At 44.3% G+C, this 24,617-nt stretch overlaps 2 protein-coding genes across 2 annotated transcripts in view; both read right to left on the minus strand.

Moving 5' to 3' along the window:
* Positions 1 to 1,098: 1,098 nt before the first annotated feature.
* LOC124020962 (PAK4-inhibitor inka2-like) lies at positions 1,099 to 6,848 on the minus strand. The gene is made up of 3 exons (XM_046336280.1): positions 6,694 to 6,848; positions 6,544 to 6,594; positions 1,099 to 2,169 (listed from the first exon to the last, which is right to left on the minus strand). The coding sequence occupies exons 2-3, from the start codon at positions 6,544 to 6,546 to the stop codon at positions 1,222 to 1,224; spliced, it is 951 nt and encodes a 316-aa protein (XP_046192236.1). The 5' UTR covers positions 6,547 to 6,594; positions 6,694 to 6,848; the 3' UTR covers positions 1,099 to 1,221.
* A 1,184-nt stretch (positions 6,849 to 8,032) lies between these two features.
* Positions 8,033 to 24,617, minus strand: part of LOC124031574 (guanine nucleotide-binding protein G(i) subunit alpha-2) — a 180,631-nt gene continuing 164,046 nt past the window's right edge. Inside the window, exons 5-9 of the mRNA XM_046342985.1 lie at positions 18,272 to 18,400; positions 13,527 to 13,656; positions 11,334 to 11,487; positions 10,697 to 10,927; positions 8,033 to 9,044 (exon numbers count right to left, since the gene is read on the minus strand). Of these exons, the coding sequence (XP_046198941.1) occupies positions 10,737 to 10,927; positions 11,334 to 11,487; positions 13,527 to 13,656; positions 18,272 to 18,400 (604 nt within the window). The 3' untranslated portion in view covers positions 8,033 to 9,044; positions 10,697 to 10,736. The remainder of the gene's footprint in view (positions 9,045 to 10,696; positions 10,928 to 11,333; positions 11,488 to 13,526; positions 13,657 to 18,271; positions 18,401 to 24,617) is intronic.

Genomic DNA, 24,617 nt, shown 5'->3' on the forward strand with positions numbered 1-24,617 from the left:
GCGGAAATTCTGCGGTACAGAGTGATTTAAATTTCAAGGCAATGTTCACATAGAGGAGATTGCGTTCACAGTAAATGCTGCAGATGTCGGTTTAATAGGAAATTACCTTTACATTTCCATCGTGCCTTAGCGATACAGATTGAATAACCCTAAGTGTGTGGCTACATTAAACAATGTACATGTATATGACTGTTTTGACAACTGGTCTTTAGAAGGCTGCACATTTACAGGGCTACTCCCTTTAGATCTAAGCATCATATGACACATCTAAGCCTTCTTTACACCTTGCGCTAACGTGGGAGTTTCGTGATCTGATCAATATGATCCGATCCCTATCTGATCAAGTTTGTCACATGAACAAATTGTATTTAAATTAGTCTGTTATCCATCCACTGTGTCCACTTTGTGACCAGATTAGCTAATGCCCCCCTGTATGCAAATGATTTAACAGATATTAATTCAAAATAATATGATTGTATTTATTTTAAGACCATTACTGATGCCTTAAGTCAGCGGTGCTACCTTTCAATGATTTTAGAGGCCTGTAAATGATGATTTAAATAGTTTGACCATCCAGATCCGTTTTCACTTAATCGCTATCCAGAGACAATGTGTGCCTGACTACCTCCAGAGGTGGTCAGGAAGATCAGATCACTACGTGTATTTTAATCGCCTACATCTGTCTAAAAATGTGGGCACAATCAGAATGTTTGATAGCACCAGGTATAAACGGGGCTTAACAACCCACATTTGGAAATATAATGTTCAACTTCCCATCTGACAGTAGAAACACAATACAGCAACACCCACCCTGCTATTTGTATTCAAATAAGCAGGTATTCAAAGGCAAGATTTCTGACTGCCATTATGTTGGTCAGTTGACAGGTCATTTAAAGAATGTGTTAGAGTGTTTATACCCAGATGTAATCGAGAATGTCATTACCTTTTTTACAGCTGAACCTAAGCATGCCTTATTATTCCATTAGTCATTTAAGAATAAAACTTAATAGTTAATAATAAAACTTAATAATAAAAAAAACTTAAGAACTTAACTTAAGAAGAGTTAAAGTTAATAATTATTGCAGTCAACACTTTTTCCCTTTTCAATAAAAAAAACTTTATTATTGTAACAATTTCAACATTATTTCCACATAAAGCGCATATACAAAATAAAATAACATTAGTCTGTGGTAGGAGTCCGTAGCTGTAACATCACTCAGATCAGATGTACCCGATAATGTCATTACATATGATAGGTTGTCGGCTGCCTGTCTTCATGAGAGCGTTGAACTGGTAGAAGTCCGTCCCCAGTTCATGCAGGCCTGTGTGGGATTGGTGAAAGAAGGGTTTGCGTGGCTGGAAGCCTACAGGGCAGGACATGCGTTTCGGGGCTGCCGCGACCCTACTGACCCTGGTGGAGTCTGCTGGTCTGGCCCTCATCTCCACGCTTTTTGACATCCCCGCCAGCTTCCTCCTCATGTTGACCAGGAGGTCCTTGGCCAGGCGCCGGCCTGCGTGGGGCTTGAGTTCTGCTGGCTCAGGACACTCTGGCAAGTCCATCCAGTTCTTAATGAGGTCAGCGAAGCTGTTGTCCCCCAGCACCAAGGGCTGTCTGTTCCTGCTGCGGCTCAGCAGTGACGTGGTCCAGTCCTCCGGGTCGCTGCTTGCCTCAAATGACGTCCAGCGCTCCAGACAAGCGTCTGACGTGGACTTGGGCCGGATCCGGTCGGCAGAGCCTACTCCCCGGTTGGTTCGGAGGCAGGCAGAGTTAGACACCCGTACGTTCCTGGTCCTCCTGAGCACCACGCCGTCATCCTGCCAGGACGCCTCTGAGTAGCCTGAGTCAAACTCCATACTCTTCTCACTGCTAGGGGAGCTCTGCATTAGCCGCTCCTGCCCTTCCTCCTCCACCTCTTCTTCCTCCTCCACGGGGCTGGCCAGGCAGCAAGCTGAGTCATAGGTGCTGGCCTCGCTGGCCTCAGAGATGGGTCTACGGAGGCATGTCAGGCGCTCCCGCTGCTGCGCTCCCCGCTGGCAAACGCGCGTCACGGCGTCAGAGCGTCCGGAGGGCTCGCTGAGCGGCCTTCTCATGTGTTTCAGATCCTGCAAGGACCTCATCATGTACTGCATCTGGTCCATCAAACAGTCTCCAGAGTCCCGCAGACACAGCTAGAAAGACAGGGAGATATAACAGGTTGGTTACTGACAAACTGAAAACACTGACTCCTCCATACATGGTTTAAGAACATTTCAGAACAAAATGTGTAACAGAGCACTTGAAATGAATGGACCAACTCCTGGCCCAAAAGCTTAAGTAGTTTCCTGTGCTTCTATCCAGCACTGCACCAAGATTCTAATCAGCTGAGATCACACGATGCAGCCGTACCACCACCACATATCAAGTCAGACATTCCACCCAAACCTCAGAGCAGCTTTATGGAGAAGCTTCTCAGCGGTATGCTCTGAGTTGATTAGAATATGGCTTGTGGGAACAGGATATACAGGGAAACCCTCACTGCCTCTTTCGGTTAGACAAACTAGAGACTGATACATTTTTAGAGGCACTCAGTATTACACATCCTTTACTGTACACAAGAATCACAGGATGCCTTCTGGATTAGCCCATGTTGTCCGGCAGGAAATGACATCACCGTTCTGGAATTACACAATGGGAGTAAGAAACCCTGTGTATATGAATCATATCAAAGTCATCACCAAATCATCTGAAATATAGAAGTCTGAATGACAGAGTCTGAATGACACGAGCTTCCATAGCATTCAGTTGCATTACAACAATATTCTCAGGATGCCTTAACGACCAGATGGTTTGGGAACCACCACTGAATCCATTTTATCACATCAAGGTTAAAAGGTGACATGGCAACACTTCAAGATCAATCCCATTCACTCGGGTGTTGTAGCGAACAGAACACAGGCTACTGTATGCACAGGACATTTCTTGTTTAAAAAACAGTTCCCCCTGTACTACAAATCACCAAAAATAACAGCTTTAGAATGATGCAATTTGTTCAACTTTCAATTTTAATAATCCTACAAGGTTTTTCCATGTTTTGTAGCATGCTTGTGTAGCATGTTTGTGTTTGCTACCTCTCAACCCTCATCCGTCTTAGGCCAGAGTGCTGTTTGGAGGCACAGTGAGGAGACCAAATCAGCATCAGATGATGCCCTGATGTTATCACAGCTGTGGGAACTTAACCATTTGGCTGTAGAGGAGAGCTCTGTTTGACAGAGTGAGACAGGGCCTTGGAGGCGCATTAAACACTGAAAGGTCTGCCATGTGCATTGTCCTTCACAATAGCGTGGAGGTCTGACTCATCAATACAATACCCCGAAAGGCTCGGTTGATAGAAATTGTGCCCTAAACCCAATGTCGGAGAGAATCTGAAAGAGGCACATAAATATGTTGCACATTTCCACAAAGGATTTACCTCTGGGTTTTTTACCCAAGAGGCTCAGACTTTTCGGTCTCCATCTACACGTGTCTCATGGCTCTGGTGGACCCGCTCTAACCTGGGACCAAAGCCAGGCCACCGGTACTTTTAAGCTTTCATTTACCTAACAATGGTTCACTATGAACATCAACACCTTCTCACAAAGCAACTGTTTTGATTCTGCTCTTCACAAGTCCCCACTGTCAGCCCTGGACATGGAAACCCAATTTCCCTAGCATAACATTAGAGCGTATAGTGTAACACTGGCGTTACAGTCAAAAAGCAGCAAAACTGTACCCTGCAGCCTTCCATTACTGCGGTGTTATTAAACACCGGTAGAGAGCACCAGTCAGTCATTGGTTAAGGTAAGAGATAATGCTCCAAGGCCAAATCGGAGGGCCTGTTGTCCGGACCTCTGGCAGTCTATGGGGGCGCCCACAGGGTTCAATTCTCGGGCCGACTCTCTTCTCTGTATACATCAATGATGTCGCTCTTGCTGCTGGTGATTCTCTGATCCACCTCTACGCAGACGAAACCATTCTGTATTATTCTGGCCCCTCTTTGGACACTGTGTTAACTAACCTCCAGATGAGCTTTAATGCCATACAATTCTCCTTCCGTGGCCTCCAACTGCCCTTAAATGCAAGTAAAACTAAATGCATGCTCTTCAACCGATCGCTGCCCGCACCTGCCTGCTCGTTCTGCATCAATACTCTGGACGGCCCTGACTTAGAATATGTGGACAACTACAAATACCTAGGTGTCTGGTTACTGTAAACTCTCCTTCCAGACTCACATTAAGCATATCCAATCCAAAATGAAATCTAGAATCGTCTTCCTATTTCGCAACAAAGCATCCTTCATTCATGCTGCCAAACATACCTTCGTAAAACTGACCACCCTACTGAGCCTCGATTTCGGCGATGTCATTTACAAGATAGCCTCCAACACTCCACTTAACAAACTGGATGCAGTCTATAACATTGCCATCCGTTTTGTCACCACAGCCCCACATACTACCCACCACTGCGACCCGTACGCTCTCGTTGGCTAGTCCTCACTTCATATTTGTCGCCAAACCCACTGGCTCCAGGTCATCTACAAGTCTCTGCTACGTAAAGCCCCACTTTATCTCAGCTCACTGGTCACCACAGCAGCACCCACACGTAGCACGTGCTCCAGCAGGTATATTTCACTGGTCACTCCCAAAGCCAATTCCTGCTTTGGCCACCTTTCCTTCCAGTTCTCTGCTGCCAATGACTGGAACGAACTGCAAAAATCACTGAAGCTGGAGACTCATATCTCCCTCACTAACTTTAAGCACCAGCTGTCAGAGCAGCTTACAGATCACTGAACATAGCCCATCCAACTACCCCATCCCCACACTGTATGTATTTATTTATCTTGCTCCTTTGCACCCCAGTATCTCTACTTGCAAATTCATCATTTGCACATCTATCACTCCAGTGTTTAATTGCTATATTGTAATTACTTCTCCACCATGGCCTATTTATTGCCATTACCTCCCTTATCTAACCTCATTTGCACACACTGTATATAGACTTTTTCTACTTTTAGGTCTTTTTCTAGCGTCAAGTCTAGGTCCAAAGGGCTTCTTAACAACTTCTACCCCAAAGCCACAAGACTCCTGAACAGCTAATCAAATGGCTACCCCCCCCACTATTTTACTCTGCTGCTACTCTCTGTTTATTATCTATACATAGTCACTTTAACTCTACCCACATTTACATATTGCCTACATGTACATTGACTCTGTACCGGGACCCCCTGTAGGGTATATAGCATCGCTACTGTTATTTTACCACTGCTCTTTAATTATTGGTTACTTTTGTATATTTTCAAAACTGCATTGTTGGTTAAGGGCTTGTAAGTAAGTATTTCACTGTAAGGTCTACCTACACCTGTTGCATTCGGCACGTGACAAATCAAATGTGATGTTATGTGGAGCTGAGCAATTCGCCCACCTCAGAGAGACAAAGAGGAGAACTGTCACTAAAAACAACTGCCTAGTAAACTTTTTTTCATAGAAAGCTCATTAGAGTGTATCATGATCAAAGAACTACTGTTCTCACTCAATACTTTATACACTGCTCAAAAAAATAAAGGGAACACTAAAATAACACATCTATAGATCTAAATGAATGAAATATTCTTATTAAATACTTTTTTTCTTTACATAGTTGAATGTGCTGACAACAAAATCACACACAAATTATCAATGGAAATCGAATTTATCAACCCATGGAGGTCTGCATTTGGAGTCACACTCAAAATGAAAGTGGAAAACCACACTACAGGCTGATCCAACTTTGATGTAAATTGACTGTATGTTTTGTTTATTCCATGTGTAACTCCGGGTTGTTGTATGTGTCGAACTGCTTTGCTTTATCTTGGCCAGGTCGCGGTTGTAAATGAGAACTTGTTCTCAACTAGCCTACCCGGTTAAATAAAGGTGAAATAAATAAATAAATAAACAAGGCCATATCTGTGCTACAGGAAAGACTCAGAAGGAAGGACTCCACATATGGTGGAGGGAGGCATGTACAGAAATGATAATGACATGTCTATGACATTATTGATCCTTGATTAATCATCAATAACACATATATAACGCACCATTAAATATGTCTATTGTAAGTTACCAGGTAAAATATATTCTGATTTCCAGACATTTGCAACTGCATCGGCCAGAAATGACTAAGTAGCCTATGGGAAAAGTAAGCAATAAACAAGACAGTATTTCTCAAGAAAAGTTTGTTAAGGAACTGGATTTAGGCCTTAAAGTTCAAATGGAATAATAACAAGAGTTTGTCATCTTTCCAACAAATTGTCGTCTATATCCTACAATTATTCTCAGCTGCTCTGTATTGTCTAACTGTCACCGGAGGGGCGTAAAATTATAAGCGCCGAACATTTGTTTTTATTTACCACAACATTCAGCCGCTCACGATAATAACCTCCCCGACTGTTCTGTACAACTGTTAGGGAGAAATGTATAGGCACTTCACACAAAAGAGCACATACAATCATCTACAAATAACACTCTGGAAATGTTACAAAATAAACTTACCATTGCTCTTGTCGTGTCTGATGGTATGAATTCCAAATGTATTACTTTATCCTGCAAAAAGACAAGAATTATTCAGCATACAAAATGATGTTCTCTAGCGCTAAATTTGCCTAGCCTATAGGATGCATTTCTCTAGATCGGGCTACTTACATCGGTGAATAATTGACTCCTCTGATAGAACAATTAATCCAAAGCGGTTGCAACTTTGTCAGTAAATCCGATGTCCACTCAACGCCACTCAGACAGTAGAGTGCATGTGTTGGTAGGGCCGGCCGTCTACTTTGTGAGCGCAGTCTCTTCCTAGGCAGCCAGTCAACTGCGCGCATCACAGAATGCGCCAATAGCAACGCGCCTGAAATACGACCCAACACCTAAACACCGCGTCAAAACATCTCCATCACCTGAGAAGTTCTGCTGGATTATGCGTGGAATTAAAACAATTGCCAGGACTTCAGATTTCAGTCATGTGTTAATCATGGACGAGACGATGTTTTTTTATTTTTATTATTTGTCTCAGACTGGGCAAGGAGACACATAGCCCATCAATCGTAGGGACAGGGTCTAGCCTATAACGTAGACTATTTATCACCGTTTGGAGTAGCTAAACTATATTGTTTGATGTTTTCTCTATTATCATAGGCTGTTAGCCTACATAGTCCAACAGACAATTTTTGGATTTAGGCTTCTTCACCTGTGTGCAACGTTTAGTTCAAAGTTGCCGCAAAACGCGCATGATGCTTTGTTGAAAAAGGTCTAGACCTACCTAGTTTATGTAATCAGTTGCATTACTCTATAGAGAAATAATAAGAAAAACCTTTCATTTCGAACACAGTGAATAAAGGGCACTTCTCGCGTGGATGCAGTTAGGCTACATTTGATTTGAAGCACATAGAGGCGTGTAGCACCACCAGACGGATTGTTCTGGAACCACGGAACGGCTCAAAGCTTGAACACTCAAACTACCCCCATCCTATTTTACTCCCTGATTTACCTGGGCGCCTGGTACCCTGGGCTGTTGGGAGTCCATTGTTGTCCCAATGCCTACACCATTCGCTGCATTCTTTACTTAATGGCAGTTTTACAGTGCAAATCCTGGAGCTGGACTGTTACATTGTCCCCAATCAATTTATTGGAATTGAGCAAGACTGCACATCACGGTCTGTATAGGCTTAGGCAGATCATGTCCATAGCTCTACATTTGAATGTACAAAAGCCCCTCCTCATCACCCTCCATGGTCTGTTCCTCATGTATATGAATACTCCATGTAATTGGGGGATGAAGCATTGTTGGCACTGTTGATACATTCTCGTTTACATGTGTGTGCATTAGGATGGATGTGCAATGTTTACCTTATGGGGATGTTCTACTTACCTTTAAGACCCTAATTAAATGTGATTAGCATTGCCATGCCATGTTGAAAAGGGCATTCTTACAGTGGAATCTGTGGATAGGTCCAATTATTCTAGAGACACACCAGGAGAATGGTAATTGAGGTGATCCAAACTTTATTTAAATTAAACAATAGTAGGGCTTTCAAAGCATTTGAAATATTTACCAAAACACTATCATTGTTCATTTCTTTCTCATCACTGTGATATATTATGTTTCCTCTTTATACGCCGTGTGAATGGTATGGGAGTAGAAATAGCCCTAATTCACACTATGGAGAAAGCAAGTCTCTAGATGTAACAGGTGTAAACATACATCAAGGCACAAACATACTGAGAAAAGAAAGACCTGGGATGAAAACAAAATATGCCAATGTTAGGAACATACGTATTCAATATTGTTTTTTTTTTTAACTTGAAGGTTTTTAAATCTTCAAATTGACACTTTTTTCTTTTACTCTTTGTAAATTGTTTTGGAAGGAATGTTACATTGTGGCGACTAAAGAAGTACAGCTATGATCGTCTACGGACAGTCAAGTGTAATAACGATAATAAGTGATATGATACAGCGTACAACGTTAGTATGTCATGTAAATATTAGCAAAAACGTGTTCCTCTCAACTCATGTTCTCTCTCCATACTCGTTTCCCTGCAACAACAAAAAAGCCTTATGCAATTGAACGTCTCATAAAATGCCGACATCTGTTAAAGTAAAGTGAATGTAAAGTATATAAAAGTCGTTTCCTCTATTTTTCTAACCTCGGATAATACTTATAAAACAACAAAGAAAAGAGAGAAAAAAAAGAATTACATCTGAGATCAAATTCAGACTTGGCAGAAGAAGAAAAAAAGAGACCCCTAATCAAATTAAATATCTAACATGCAACGAAAATAAACGAAGGTACACAAGAGGGAGAGGATGGACATGACAGGTGAGAATAAGTGATCATTGGAAAAATTCTGCAAGGCTTTTTCTCCCAACTTCTCAGTTTGTTATGTTTTTTCCCCCATATAGAAAAGCAGGAGCTTTCAAGGCCGGTACAGTCCGTCTGTGACGGTGGTGTGTCTGTCCACTCTATCCCCCAGGCAGCAGACTCATTGTACAAGCATTCCTGGCGAAGAGAGGCATAAAGGGTAAGCTAGCCCAGACATGGCTGAGCAAATGTGTATTAAATATGAGACGTGTAGTTTGTGTATGTATGTATGGTAATGAGAAAGGGAAACGTTTTTACATGTATGCCATGCAGGGGGTCTATCTATGATGTACTGCTGAGTCAATTTAACCATCAGAAAACAAAATCATACATCATGTACAGTTAAAGTCGGAAAGTTGCATACACCTTAGCCAAATACATTTAAACTCAGTTTTTCACAATTCCTGACACTTAGTCCTAGTAAATATTCCCTGTCTTAGGTCAGTTAGGATCAACACTTCATTTGAAGAATGTGAAATGTCAGAATAATAGTAGAGAGAATGATTTTTTTCAGCTTTTATTTCTTTCATCACATTCCCAGTGGGTCAGAGGTTTACATACACTCAATTCATATTTGGTAGCATTGCCTTTAAATTGTTTAACTTGGGTCAAACGTTTCAGGTAGCCTTCCACAAGCTTTCAACAACAAGTTGGGTGCATTTTGGCCCATGACTCCTGACGGAGCTGGTGTAACTGAGTCAGGTTTAAAGGCCTCCTTGCTCGCACACGCTTTTTCAGTTCTCCCCACGCATTTTCAATAGGATTGAGTCCAGGGCTTTGTGATGGCCACTCAAATACCTTGACTTTGATGTCCTTTGAGCCATTTTGCCACAACTTTGGAAGTATGCTTGGGGTCATTGTCCATTTGGAAGCTCCATTTGCGAACAAGCTTTAACTTCCTGACTGATGTCTTGAGATGTTGCTTCAATATATCTAGATAATTTTGCCTCCTCGTGATATCATCTATTTTGTGAAATGCAACAGTCCCTCCTGCAGCAAATCACCCCCACAACATGATGCTGCCACCCCCTGGCTTCATGGTTAGGATGGTGTTCTTCGGCTTGCAATCATCCCCATTTTTCCTCCAAACATAACAATGGTCATTATGGCCAAACAGTTCTATTTTTGTTTCATCAGACCAGAGGACATTTCTCCAAAAAGTACGATCTTTGTCCCCATGTCCAGTTGCAAACCTTAGTCTGGCATTTTTTAGGTTTTGGATGATTTCTTTAGATGTTCCCATGATGTCAAGCAAAGAGGCACTGGGTTTGAAGGTAGGCCTTGAAATACATCCACAGGTACACCTCCAATTGACTCAAATTATGTCAATTAGCCAATCATAAGCTTCTAAAGCCATGACATCATTTTCTGGAATTGTCCAAGCTGTTTAAAGGCACAGTCAACTTACTGTATGTAAACTTCTGAACCACTGGAATTGTGATACAGTGAATTATAATGTTCTCAGTTATGACTCGGGCCCTGTGTTTTGTGCAGTCATGTGACATGCCTGGATTGTAACCTTTATTTAAAGATTTTTCAGCCAACAGTCCAGCACCATCCTTAGAATATTTTGTTCGCTTTTGGTGTGATGCTAATGTACGGATAAGGCTTAAAATACAGGATAAGATATTTGCTATGACACATGATTGCGCAAAGCACAGGGCCCTGGTCATCACCATACTGATGATTTAGTCCTTTCTAACATGGTCATCTCATCCCCAAAAGAGATAATGGGCTATATCATCAGCATTGGATTTGATGTTTGGTTTCCCCCTAATCTTTGTCCTCACCTTAGCTCCTCCTCTGGCCCCGCCTCCCCTGGCCCCGCCTCTAGAAGAGACCACAGTCCTTCAGGTTGTTCTTGATGATGACGTCGGTGACGGCGTCAAAGACAAACTGGACGTTCTTAGTGTCGGTGGCGCAGGTGAAGTGGGTGTAGATCTCCTTCGTGTCCTTCTTCTTGTTCAGGTCCTCAAACTTAGTCTGGATGTAACTCGCTGCCTCGTCGTATTTGTTGGCTCCTGAGTAGTGAACATAGTCAACATAAATGAAGCATTATAGCATGTGATGAGATGCCAGACATTACTGATTGATTCCAAGATAAAAAACACTATTGATGAATTATAACTTGACATCTCCTGGAAATCATCACTGGCGTGCTCAATATCCCCCAATATTCTGCTAGAGCTACTACTGCTGCTGAAATCGCCACAGCCTCAACAATCACAACTATATGATTTCTATGTCAGAGCGCAGTGCAATCCACTGTATGTCGCAGTGCTACAGACCCACTAGGCACACACTGGTTGAATAAACATTGTTTCCACATCATTTCAATGAAATGACGTTGAACCAACGTGGAATAGACATTGAATTGATGTCTGTGCCCAGTGGGGGACACACACACACATTGGTAGGATTCTCTACCTGTGTACTCGGGGTAGCAGATAGCCAGGGGGCTGCCTGTAATCTTCTCCTCAAACAGATCCTTCTTGTTGAGGAAGAGGATGATGGAGGTCTCTGTGAACCACTTGTTGTTGCAGATGGAGTCAAACAGCTTCATGCTCTCATGCATCCGGTTCTGGTAGACAGACAGACAAATACTGGGTCCCATCGCATCCAAGGATAAAACATAAAATCTGCCACCAGGGGGCAGTAACTCCTCACATTTCAAATCTAGCTGTATAGGGTTGTGGTACAGTATGTATTTTGTGAATGTGTCTATGCTTTCTCCCCTCTCACTGCAGTAGTAGCGATGGAGAAGCTGAGAGTGTGTCTTTGTGTTGGGGATATGGTTATAGGAAGTATATTGTTCAAGCAGACCGTTAAAAATGGATTAATATGCCATAGAAAAAAGGACTGATAAGAAGTAAAAACAGGTGAACGTCTCCATAACATCCATAGAAATACAGCAATGGTCTATTTGGTCTTAAGAATTAGTGAGATATAACTGCTTGACAAGACGATTGAATTAACGTAAGATGCTACACTCTCTAACAAAATGCAGTGTCTGTGAAGTAGGATGGCTCCTCCCATCTTATTTTTCCCAGACTTAAATAAGTGGTGCATTGATTGGGTGCTTCACACCACAGTGAGGGAAACAAATGGCTCATTGCACAGCAGTTTGATGATATCTCAGCAGCTTCAACTGCTCTTCAGGTTATTAAGTCCTCAGCCCAAACTTACTCTAAATATTGTGTGAGCGGTATATCAGTGTGGTGTCAGGACAACAACCTCTCCCCCAACGTCAGTCAGACAACAGAGCTGATCATGGATTACAGGAAATGGAGGGGTGGCGGGGACCGACAAGTGTTGAAGCGCGTAGCACGCAAATATCAGCTGTCCTCGGATGCAACATTCACTATCAAGTTCGAAACTGGCTCTGGAAGTAATGTCAGCACAAGATCTGTTCTTCGGGAGCTTTGTGAAATGCGTTTCCATGGCCGAGCAGCCGCACACAAGCCTAAGATCACCATTCACAATGCCAAGCGTTGGCTAGAGTGGTGTAAAGCTCGCCACCATTGGACTCTGGAGCAGTGGAAACACGTTCTCTGGAGTGATGAATCACACTTCACCATCTGGCAGTCCAATGGACTAATCTAGATTTTATGGATGCCAGGAGAACGCTACCTGCCCGAATGCATAGTGACAACTGTCAAATTTGGTGGAGGAGGAATAATGGTCTGGGGCTGTTTTTCGTGGTTCAGGCTAGGCCCTTTAGTTCCAGTGAAGGGAAATCGAAACGCTACATTCAGCATACAATGACATTCTAGACGATGCGGTGCTTCCAACTTTGTGACAACAGTTTGGGGAAGGCCCTTTCCTGTTTCAGCATGACAATGCACAAAGTGAGGTCCATACAGAATGGTTTGTTGAGATCGGTGTGGGAGAACTTGACTGGCCTGCACAGAGCCCTGACCTCAACCCCATCGGAATCCTTTGGGATAAATTTGAACACCGACTGCGAGCCAAGCCAAATCGCCCAACATCAGTGCCCGACCTCACTAATGCTCTTGTGGCTGAATGGAAGCAGGTCCCCGTAGCAATGTTCCAACATCAAGTGGAAAGCCTTCCCAGAAGAGTGGAGACTGTTATAGTAGCTAAAGGGGGACCAATTCCATGTTAATGCCTATAATTTTGGAATGAGATGTTCAACAAGCAGGTGTCCACATACTTTTGGTTATGTAGTGTATGCAGTATATATATATATATATATATATATATATATATATATATATAATCTTATCTTTAACTGCATTGTTGAAAATGAACCCGTAAATTAACATTTCACTGTTAATCTACACCTGTTGTCTATGAAGGGTGTGACAAATAATATTTGATTTGATTATCAATTACATTTACACCCCTATAAAATAAATGAATGACCCCTTACAACCCTTATAAAATAACTAATCTAATCTATCTAATCAAATAGCCTACTCCAGTGCACATACAGTATATTATGTAGATTAGTAACATATGCTTTATAATATGTACAGTATATGGATGTTCTGTGTAACCCACATCATAATGACATGATGACCAGTAACGTGTGACCAGTTGAAAATGTGTGGATCATAGAAATATAGTAGGATAGGATAGGTGACTCTTCCTCCTCACCATCTCCTCATCCTCAGCCAGCACCAGGTCATAAGCACTCAGCGCAACACAGAAGATAATGGATGTGACTCCTTCAAAACAATGGATCCATTTCTTCCTCTCTGAGCGCTGGCCGCCCACGTCAAACATCCTGCAGGAGAGGGAGAGAGAGAGAGAGAGAGAGAGAGAAGGATGGGGGAAAGGGGGGGAGAGTAAGAGAGAGAAAGAAAGATGGAGAGAGAAAGAGAGCGATGAAGGTTGTAACACCAAAATAGGTAGCTTGAAAAAAAGAAAAAGGGGGTGATGTTGATAGAGGAGAGAAGTAGAGAAGAAAAAGGGATTGGGAATAGGGAAGGGGGGGGGAGTGAGGGAGACATTCCGTCCCAGGCCATGCATTAACATTTCATGAGATTGTTCTCAGAACAAAGGCGGCTCGGGAGAGAGACAGAGAGAGATCCATTAGAGATGCTGGGCTGTGATAAAAGACCGCAGGGCCAACACAGGAAGCCCTCAGGGGCCATATGTATCAAGCATCTCCTCACAATTGTAGTTGTGATCTAGAATCAGCCCCCCCATCCATATAATTACATTCATCGTAATTTAAAAGGCACAGGGGAAAACGCTTGAATTTTACTCGGAGTGGTCAGACGCTTGACACCTAAACACTGTAGACACATTACACTGTAACAGAGGCTCTACCAGGTGAACACGCCACACAGCGTGAATACACTGGTTATCAGGGGATGCTGAGGTTATACACCTGCTCGAGCTGTTCTTCCCGCTAACAACACAGCCTCTCTATCACACATTAATGACAGAGAGCTTCAACCTGCACACATGGGTTTTTGCAAGCTTAGCCACACAAGATGAAGATGATCTAGTTTAGAACTAAGTGACAGGTTCGACTGTCCCGTGGCTCTGTCAACAACCAAAATGTGAATGACTTGGCATGGAATAATCTGTACCCCTGTAATATTATCATCCACAGTCCTTGACGATAAGCTTGACATTTCCACCGTGAACAAGTGTTCATGTCCCATGTACTGGTCCACAAAGATCAGTGTGTATATGGAGGGACTGAGTCTAGTATGCTTCATTAGTTTGAGGTAGTACTGTAAATGCTGCTGCTGTTGCTGTTCTGCCTCTCTGGGGCATGGGCACAGGGAGAGAGTGGAGAGGTTGGAGAAAATGACATCACTCAACAGGGTCACGGGAATGGAGAGAGAACCACGGCTGTTGAGACTGCTGAGAGGCATGGTGGTAGAGCAGAGAGTGGAGCTGAGGAACCTGGCAGCCAAAGTCACAGCCAAGTAGAGGAGCTGAAGAAAGAGGTAATGGATCAGAGTGAAGTGGGTGTCACTGAGAGTGAACTGCACTTCTACAAGAACAAAGTAGAGGAGCTGAAGAAAGAAGTAATGGATCAGAGTGAAGTGGGTGTCACTGAGAGTGAACTGCACTTCTACAAGAACAAAGTAGAGGAACTGAAGAAAGAGGTAATGGATCAGAGTGAAGTGGGTGTCACTGAGAGTGAACTGCACTTCTACAAGAACAAAGTAGAGGAGCTGAAGAAAGAGGTAATGGATCAGAGTGAAGTGGGTGTCACTGAGAGTGAACTGCACTTCTACAAGAACAAAGTAGAGGAACTGAAGAGCAAAGAAGCAGCCCAAACAGCAGAACTATTCACCATGGGCCCGATTCAGACTTAGGAAACGTACGCCTTTCTTTTGCACAACTTTCCTATGCACTTCTCAGTAGTTGGTATTCAGACGTGGTTCCCTTGAGCGCACTGAATATATTTAATTCAACAGCTGCTCTCTATACCCCCCCCCCCCCCACACACACACACACAATCGCATCAAAGAAACACACAGACCGGACAAGTAGGTGCTGGACTATGGACTATGGTCATTGTAGTTAATTACCACATTTTCTGCATTTATGTCACACCCTGACCTTGGAGAGCCTTTTTATTTCTCTATTTGGTTAGGTCAGAGTGTGATTTGGGTGGGCATTCTAGTTTTCTATTTCTTTGTTTGCTGGGTATGGTTCCCAATCAGAGGCAGCTGTCTATCGTTATCTCTGATTGGGAATCATACAGGCAGCCTGTTTTTTTCACGTCCTGACTTTAGTTCCTTTGTTTTGTCTTTCGTTTTAGTATGGTCAGGGCGTGAGTTGGGTGGGTTGTCTATGTTAGTTTGTCTATGATTTTCTATTTCTCTGTTTGGCCTGGTATGGTTCTTAATCAGAGGCAGCTGTCAATCGTTGTCCCTGATTGAGAACCATATTTAGGTAGCCTGTTTTCCATTGTGTTTTGTGGGTGGTTGTTTCCTGTTTAGTGTTTTTGTTTCACCTTTCAGGACTGTTTGTTTGTCGTGTTTGTTGTTTTGTCTCGTGTTGCATATTTCCTTAAATAATATGATCACTTACCACGCTGCCCCTTGGTCCTCCTCTCCTTCCCCAGACGACAAGCGTTACAGTTTTCCACCCTAGTTTGTGGGATTTTGTTTTTGCACAGTAGCTGTATAGCCCTGCAGAACTTAACGTTTTTTGTTTTCTCTTCTCCTTTGTTGTTTTTTAGTGCTCATTCTAATAAAGTACGACGAACACTTTCCACGCTGCGCTTTGGTCTCATTCCGACGATGGACGTAAGAACAACTTAACTATGCAGAATATTGGCCTGTTGGAAACTACAACTCTTATCTCTACAGAAGCTGTGCAATGTGCACATTGAGCTCACAGAACAAAATGGATTTCAAATAATTCAATTAAAGGCATTCGGTGTGCACAAGGGAGCCACAAACCTTGTTACTCATCTCCATAAGGTAAGTCTGAATACTAACTACTGAGAAGTGTGTAGAAAGGGGTGCATAGGAAAGGCATACATTTCATAAGTCTGAATCAGGCCCACGGTGAATAGTTCTGCTGTTTTGGGCTGCATCCTTGCTCTCCAGTGCAGTCCAGTGTTGAAGCTCAGCTCCATTCTCTGATCCATCACCTCTTTCTCCAGCTCCTCTACTTGGCTGTCACTTTGGCTGCCATGTTCATGTAACGACCCAAGCTGATACATCGGAAGGCATGGGGTTCTCTGAGCTTAAATTGTTTCTGTATATGGAATCAGAGATACCGACACAAACAGACATAGCTAGTGAAAAAAAAAAGTATTCTTTCTTCTTTCATTTTCTCTCTAATGTACCACATCGCTATTCCTTTTCTGTTGCCGTTGTCATTTTTATGCCATTCATTGTGTTTGGTGTTTTCCTGGAGATTAGTTGCCATAGCTACAGTCGACGGGATGGAGATAAAAAGAAGTGTCTTTTTTTTCTCTTATCGATTGTCCCCATGTATTATTCATCCCTGACATCGTGTCTGTGACAGAAGGCAAATGTCAGCCAGCCCAGTGCTCTGAGTTTAGCTGGAACCAGGTCACTGTGGACTCATGTCAGACCTCTTACACAGACAGACAGGAATGGCCTAATTATCACCATGTTTCTCATCGTCTATCTGGCTGTTTGAAGCACATGTGAACCATGCCACTGAAACTTGAATGGATCTGCCACTGTATCAGGTGTGATGATGTTATTAGTTGACGCTACAGTTGTCAGCAACACAGTGACAACCAAACTGTAACAAGTCTGATGGAAGTATGAGATGTCTTAAAGAGATGTGCCTGGGTTACTGTCATCTCTGAACCTTGACACCACGACGTGCACCTCATACTCGACACACTAGCAGCTCTCTCTATGTTCATGTACCAGTGCTTTCCAGTAGCATCTCTACTCTGCTATCAACATTGTGTAAATTACAGACGAGTCCAGATTTTACTCTGAAGTCAAATGAATGGTGATACAAATATAGCTTTGATTTTAAAAAGTGTTGCGTCCCCCTCAGGCTGTTCAGAGCCAGGAAGGCAGAGGGGGTCTCACAACACTTCCTGGTCAGCCAGAGGTCACACACTCATTCAGTTGCAACACAAACATGTAGGACACACACAACCACATACACTTCGGACATATCTAAAAAAGCAACGTTTGAAGCAACGTTTGAAGCAACGTTTGAAATGTGTTCTACCCTCTTTTGGTATGTTTATATTTGTGCAATGAATACATTTTCACATGAATGTAATAATGTAATGCTAGTCCTCCCGAGTGGCACAGCGGTCTAAGACACTGCATCGCAGTGTGGTGTATCTACAAACCCGGGTTCGATCCCGGGCTGTGTCGCAGCCGGCTGGGCCTCGGAGACCCCATGAGGCAGCACACAATTGGCCCAGAATCGTGTGAGTTAGGGGAGGGTTTGGCAGGCCGGGATGTCCTTGTCCCATCTCGCTCTAACAACTCCTGTGGCAGGCTGGGCGCATGCACGCTGACATGGTTGCCAATTGTAAGGTGTTTCCTCTGACACATTGGTGCGGCTGGCTTCTGAGTTAAGCGAGCAGTACGGCTTGGCAGGGTCGTGTTTCGGAGGACGCATGGCTCTTGACCTTCGCCTCTCCCGAGTCCATACGAGAAATGCAGCAATGGGACAAGAATGTAACTGCCAATTGGATACCACGAAATTGGGGAGAAAAAGGGGTGAAGAGTAAAAACACACATATATATATATATATATATATATATATATATATATATATATATATATATATATATATATATATATATATATATATTATAATAACAATGTAATGCTCAGTTTGCCCCTGTCTCAATACACAAAGCCATACAAATAAACACTAGTCAGGTTGCCAAGTTTGTTCTGAGAGCCCTTACTTGAAGTGCAAGTCTTTGAAGGTGAAGTGTGTCTCCACGATGCCAGTGGTCTTGACTCTGGTCCGCAGCACGTCCTGCTGTGTGGGGATGTAGTCTGATTTGGCTATCCTCTCCATTTCATTCAGGTAGCTGCGGCAAACACACACATAATTATGAGGAGGGGAGACACTCACACACACCGGCAAGACAATAACACACACACACACACACACACACACACACACACACACACACACACACACACACACACACACACACACACACACACACACACACACACACACACACACACACACACACACACACACACACACACACACACACACACACACACAGAGACACCAACCACAGATGTTCTCTGCTGTTCTGTTTTAGCACAACAGTGATTCTGGATTGGTTCTGTTAATCACGCACGGCCACAGAGTCTGTGCGTGCTGTGTTTTTCTACATTTGTTCTAGGCCATAAATAGTCATGTTAGATCACCTCTCTCTCTCACTCCCTCTGCTTTTCGCAAAGGGAACATTTCTATGGCAACGGCACTTTTCCCCCGCTTCACTTCAATGGGTTTTTACGCATGATATTTTAAGAATTATGGAAAGCAAAATTGGTAGTTTGAGCTGTAATCCATGATGCGTAGAAATCCCAGAGCTGTCACTGGGAGTTAAGATGAGATCGGCCACTCCACATGCTATTCAGTTGTATGTGAGGTGACATGAGATCAGAAGCTTCACATTCCATGTTGTCATTCAGATCAATATGTGTCAGGGACATCAGGGCTAAAATCAGATCTATAACGCAGAGCCATAGATCAGGCACCCGGGATGCGACACATACATGGAAACCAAAAAAATTCAAAGATGGAAAAGTCATCGGAGGTTAGGGATGATTTCACGGTGTAGAACATCTCACTCTCTCACTCGTCCTCTCTCGCTCTGCTTCCCTCCCTCCCTGTCTCTCTCTCACTCTGCTTCCCTTTGTGATGTGGGAGGGCCGTAGCACTCTGTCTATAATTCTGTTCCGTACTGGACACAGCCTGTCTGCTCTATGGATTGTATCATCAGCCAGGGCCAGAGCTAGCTGGTACCCCAGCCAATAGTCCATGAACACAGCACCGACAGGGATACTGACTGACATGCTCACAACATCAGTAGAATGGATTTGGTTTTCTCCACTGGACCATGTAGGTTTACGCTATACTCCTTAATCACTGTGATCCTGGCAACGTCTATAGATATATAGTATCCACGCTTTACCAAGATCACATTGATAAAGGGGTATAAACTACTACATGGTATGGTGGAGCAAACCAAATCCATTCAACTAGCATTCCAAGCAGAGCTCTATTCTTTATGATCAGAAAGTAGAGTATTGATCAGAGTATTGATCATATAAACCCTTCTGCTCTGATGTTACAGACAGACAGACAGACACAGACATGCAGACAGACATGCAGACAGACAGACAGTGACCATGTAAAATAACCTTGTAAAGCAGCAGGTATCCATTCTATAGTGTTCATCCTCATGGCCATAGATTCCTCGTTTCCCTAAATCAGTCAATACCTCTGTCAATAGTGGTTTCAGCTATGGGCCTGTGCTCCTGTGCCTTGAGACAATCGTAGATCCTCCAGCCCATTGTCACAAATGAGTTCATTTAGGAAAGGTGTCTGGTTGACTATCAACTTTTGAGGAGAGGAGCTCAATCAATGTATGAAGAAAACCAACAAGGTTCCAACTGATTCTGGATTGGATGGCGCTTCTGTCACCTTCAGAGAAGGTCACATACTGGTTGTTATTTTCTGGTATAACTAATAAGAAATGCACGTTATGTTATGGTCCTAATACAATAGATCATTTTAGGAGGGTTGAGCAATGTGTAAGTTAACTGGTACTGGTATCTCCAGATCTCTTCAGCTAATTAACCAACGAAGTACTGAGGGCTGCACTGAAAATGGCACATTTTTCAATGCCGTTAAAATGATCAAAAACATAGTCCTTTATTGATCGTGGGTCCAGTTTTTACGGATTGGACCCCCTCGCGTGTTTGATACCCCTGGTGGAGGGTATATATTTAACTCGGAGGGTGTCCTTAGTTTTCTGAAATTTCTCCTTTTCGATTTGCCAGGGTCGACTGCAGTCAGCGCGTCGTGCCCTTATATGGGTCCCATGGGGTACACGTTTGGAAAGGCACCCAGTGAATTTTTAACATTCTCTTCCAGAGGTTTTGTATCAGTTATGTACTCTCATCTTCAATTACTAAAGCAGAAATATCGTTTAATGGTTAAAGTATATGTAAAGGATTTTGCTTGATGATGATGCTATTGATTGGGAAAATGACTGGGAGAACATATTTCCCTCATCAAAGAGCCACAAACCATCAGTGAATTCATTTTAAGCTCTGTCGTAGGTCGTACTGGATGCCACTTGTAAGATTTCAGGCAAAACGGGATCTAAGCCCAAACTCTGACCTATGTTCCTCCAAGACACTTGGCACATACAAACAGATGATATGGGGTTGCCCTGAGGTTTATGGGTTTTGGTAGGAAAGTGTCGTCTATTCTCTCTGACAAGATTGATAAAACTGTACCCTTTGAACCAATTCCTCCTTCACCTAACGACGATTCAGGTATGCAGCTGAATGAGAAACAGTGTAAAGTGAAGTTTAAAAAAAAACACGTTGTTCCAGCGCTGGTTGCCACCTCATGACCTTCATATAAGGAAATGGCTGGCCTACTTTCAGGACGTAGTTATGTTGGAGTTATCCCCCGCCCGCACGAATAAAGCTAACCATACTCCTATAGAAATGTGGAAAGTAGTTGCCTCAATTATCTCCTGGTGATGTCATATGGGCAAACAATTTCACTGGGTGTCATGTTTATTTTATTGTAGTGCTTGTCTGTTGCTTCGTTTTTGTTGGTATGTTTATGTTTTTTAATATTATGCGTCGACTGGGGTTGGGGATGGGGTGCCACCAGGGTTATGTTTGGGATGTGTGACTGGGGTTGGAGATGGGGTGCCGCCAGGGTTATGTTTGGGATGGGTGACTGGGGTTGGGGTGCCGCCAGGGTTATGTTTGGGATGCGTGACTGGGGTTGGGGTGCCGCCAGGATTATGTTTGGGATGGGTGACTGGGGTTGGGGATGGGGTGCCGCCAGGGTTATGTTTGGGATGTGTGACTGGGGTTGGGGATGGGGTGCCGCCAGGGTTATGTTTGGGATGGGTGACTGGGGTTGGGGTGCCGCCAGGGTTATGTTTGGGATGCGTGACTGGGGTTGGGGTGCCGCCAGGGTTATGTTTGGGATGCGTGACTGGGGTTGGGGTGCCGCCAGGGTTATGTTTGGGATGGGTGACTGGGGTGGGTGGGCCGCCAGGGTTATGTTTGGGATGGGTGACTGGGGTTGGGGAGCCGCCAGGGTTATGTTTGGGATGGGTGACTGGGGTTGGGGAGCCGCCAGGGTTATGTTTGGGATGGGTGACTGGGGTTGGGGTGCCGCCAGGCTTATGTTTGGGATGGGTGACTGGGGTGCCGCCAGGGTTATGTTTGGGATGGGTGACTGGGGTGCCGCCAAGGTTATGTTTGGGATGGGTGACTGGGGTTGGGGATGGGGTGCCGCCAGGGTTATGTTTGGGATGGGTGACTGGGGTTGGGGTGCCGCCAGGGTTATGTTTGGGATGGGTGACTGGGGTTGGGGAGCCGCCAGGGTTATGTTTGGGATGGGTGACTGGAGTTGGGGTGCCGCCAGGGTTATGTTTGGGATGGGTGACTGGGGTTGGGGATGGGGTGCTGCCAGGGTTATGTTTGGGATGGGTGACTGGGTTTGGGGATGGGGTGACACCAGGGTTATGTTTGGGATGGGTAACTGGGTGGGAATGTGGGGTTGTTCAAAAAGGGGGAAATTATTGTGTTCTATTGATTCTATTGTTTTATTGATTGTAATTGCCTTTGTGATCCAATAAAAAAACAATAGAATAATTAATTCACTCTGTGCTCTTGAAGTGAATGATGCATGCTAGGACATTCATCAACCTTGATATATAATCATTAGTGTGAGAGTGTTTGGAGAAAACAGCATATGAAAACCAATGTAAAACCTAAGGGAATCTGACTCTCCTTGGACGTCCTCCTAGAGGTCATCCTTGACCTTAAGGCTGACCCCTGCAGCTTGACCCTGCAAGAGAGTCCTATTCCTGGGGACTGCCAGGATGGAATCTCAGATAACTAATCAACACGTTATCATTCATATGTTGTCCGGACAGCCAACCAGCAAGGCAGAGCCATATGAGAGAGTCAGAGCATCAAAGGAGGAGGAGGATCATGATTTAGAGAACGTTTCAAAGATTTGTCTGCTGATGCATCCCCCTGTGGAGTAATGTGACAGGTTTCACACAGCAGCAGATGGGAGAGGAGATGAGAGCAGGAGAGGAGGGTGAGGAGAGGAATGGAGAGGAGAGGAACACATTACCACCATACATCAGTCTAATGGGAGGCTGGCCAGAGGTATTACACAGTCCTGAGTAAACCTGATATGATACATACAAGCATTCGATCAATCCAACTGCCATTGTTATACCATCATGGTAAATACCCAGCCTTCTTCTCTAGGAAGAAATGAATGATCCCTATGTTTCTGTGATGCTATTAAAGAGGGAATTGGCAGACAAAGCTGAGTTGTTAAGCTGTATGCAAAGTAGATGGGTGCTCGTATTCCAGTTTGAATAAAAAATAAACTAGCAGCAGGAGGGGATAGCGAGATCTAACTGGTGGTAAATGTTGGCCTCCTGGTGTGTGTGCAGATTGCATACTGATTGTAGTAGAGGAAGGGAAGGGATGGAGGGAGGAGTTGATATTGAAAGTCTTTCTGTTTGTCACACCTTGATCGGTTTTACCTGTTTTTTTGCTTGTCACCACCCCCCTCCAGGTGTCGCCCATCTTCCCCATTATTCGCTGAGCATTTATACCTGTGTTCTCTGTCTGTTGCCAGTTCGTCTTGTCTTGTCATGTCTTACCAGCATGCCTTCCCGTTTTCATGTTTCTCAAGTGTTTGGTCAGAACCGGGAAAACTAGGAAACATTCTGCCTGCCCTGACCCCGAGCCGGCCTGCCGTCCTGTACCTGCCTGATTCTGACCTGATTCTGAACCTCTGCCTGCCCTGATGCCAAGCCTGCCTGCCGTACTGTACCTGCCTGACACTGACCTGATTACGAACCTCTGCCTGTCCTCGACCTGCCCTTTTCCCTGTGTTAAAATAAATGATTGAGAACTCCACTTTCCGCCTCCTGTGTCTGCATCTGGGTCATATCCTGAGTATTGATAGTACAAACTGGCCATAACTGACCCAGCAGACTCAGACCAGCTCCACAATACTGTCTCCCGGCAAGAAGCCACCATTGGAAGACATGAGGAGTTACTGCAATGTCTTATGGAGGGACTCCATATCCTGGCACAACGCCATGACCATGCGTTCGATACATTGCTGGAGCAATTCTGTGGATTCCCTACAAGGCAGCAAGCCACACCAGTAATTCCCCAGACTCTCAGCAACACCACCACCAGCGGCACTTGTTCCCAGCATACCACAGTGTCCCGAGAACCCCGCCTTCCTCCCCCGGCGTGCTACACTGGAGATTCTGGAACCTGCCGGGCCTTTCTCTTCCAGTTCTCCATCATCTTCGAGCTACAGCCTTCGTCGTTACTTTCGAACCGCTCGAGGATAGGGTACCTCATAACGCTGATGTCCGGGAGGGCACTTGCCTGGGCTACGGGCGATGTGGGAGCAATAGTCCGCCGTCTGCCTCAGTCTGGAGGAGTTTGTGGCGGAAGTACAGAAGGTGTTTTATTCTTCGTTGTCCAAGAGAGAGGGTGCTCGTAAATTGATCCCGTAGTGTGGCAGACTACGCAGTGGATTTTCGTTGGCGACTGACAGTGTCGGCTGACAGGGCCTGGAACACAGAAGCATTTTTCGACATGTTCCTTCACGGATTATCGGAGGTGATCAAAGATGAGTTTGCTGCCCAGGAGCTGCCCATGGACCTCGACTCCCTCATATCTTTGACCATCTGGATTGATAGGCGGCTACGAGAACGTAGGCGGGAGAGAGAATATGTTTCCTGTCGCCCTCGCTCACCCTCGTTTCTCGCCTCGCTTCAGAGGAATCCCGGAAACACTCAGTCATTTACGAAGAGAATCCGATGTCACACCGAGGGTGGTCGACTCGCCTCCTCTAGAGCCCAAGCTACTGGGAAGGGCTCGATTGTCTCCAGATTAACGTTTACGCAAACTGAACACCAGGAGCTATCTGTATTGCGGGACTACAGAATATTATATTTCCACCTGTCCATTAAAACG

The sequence above is a fragment of the Oncorhynchus gorbuscha genome, linkage group LG03 (assembly GCF_021184085.1).
Source record: "Oncorhynchus gorbuscha isolate QuinsamMale2020 ecotype Even-year linkage group LG03, OgorEven_v1.0, whole genome shotgun sequence".
Lineage (NCBI taxonomy): Eukaryota > Metazoa > Chordata > Actinopteri > Salmoniformes > Salmonidae > Oncorhynchus > Oncorhynchus gorbuscha.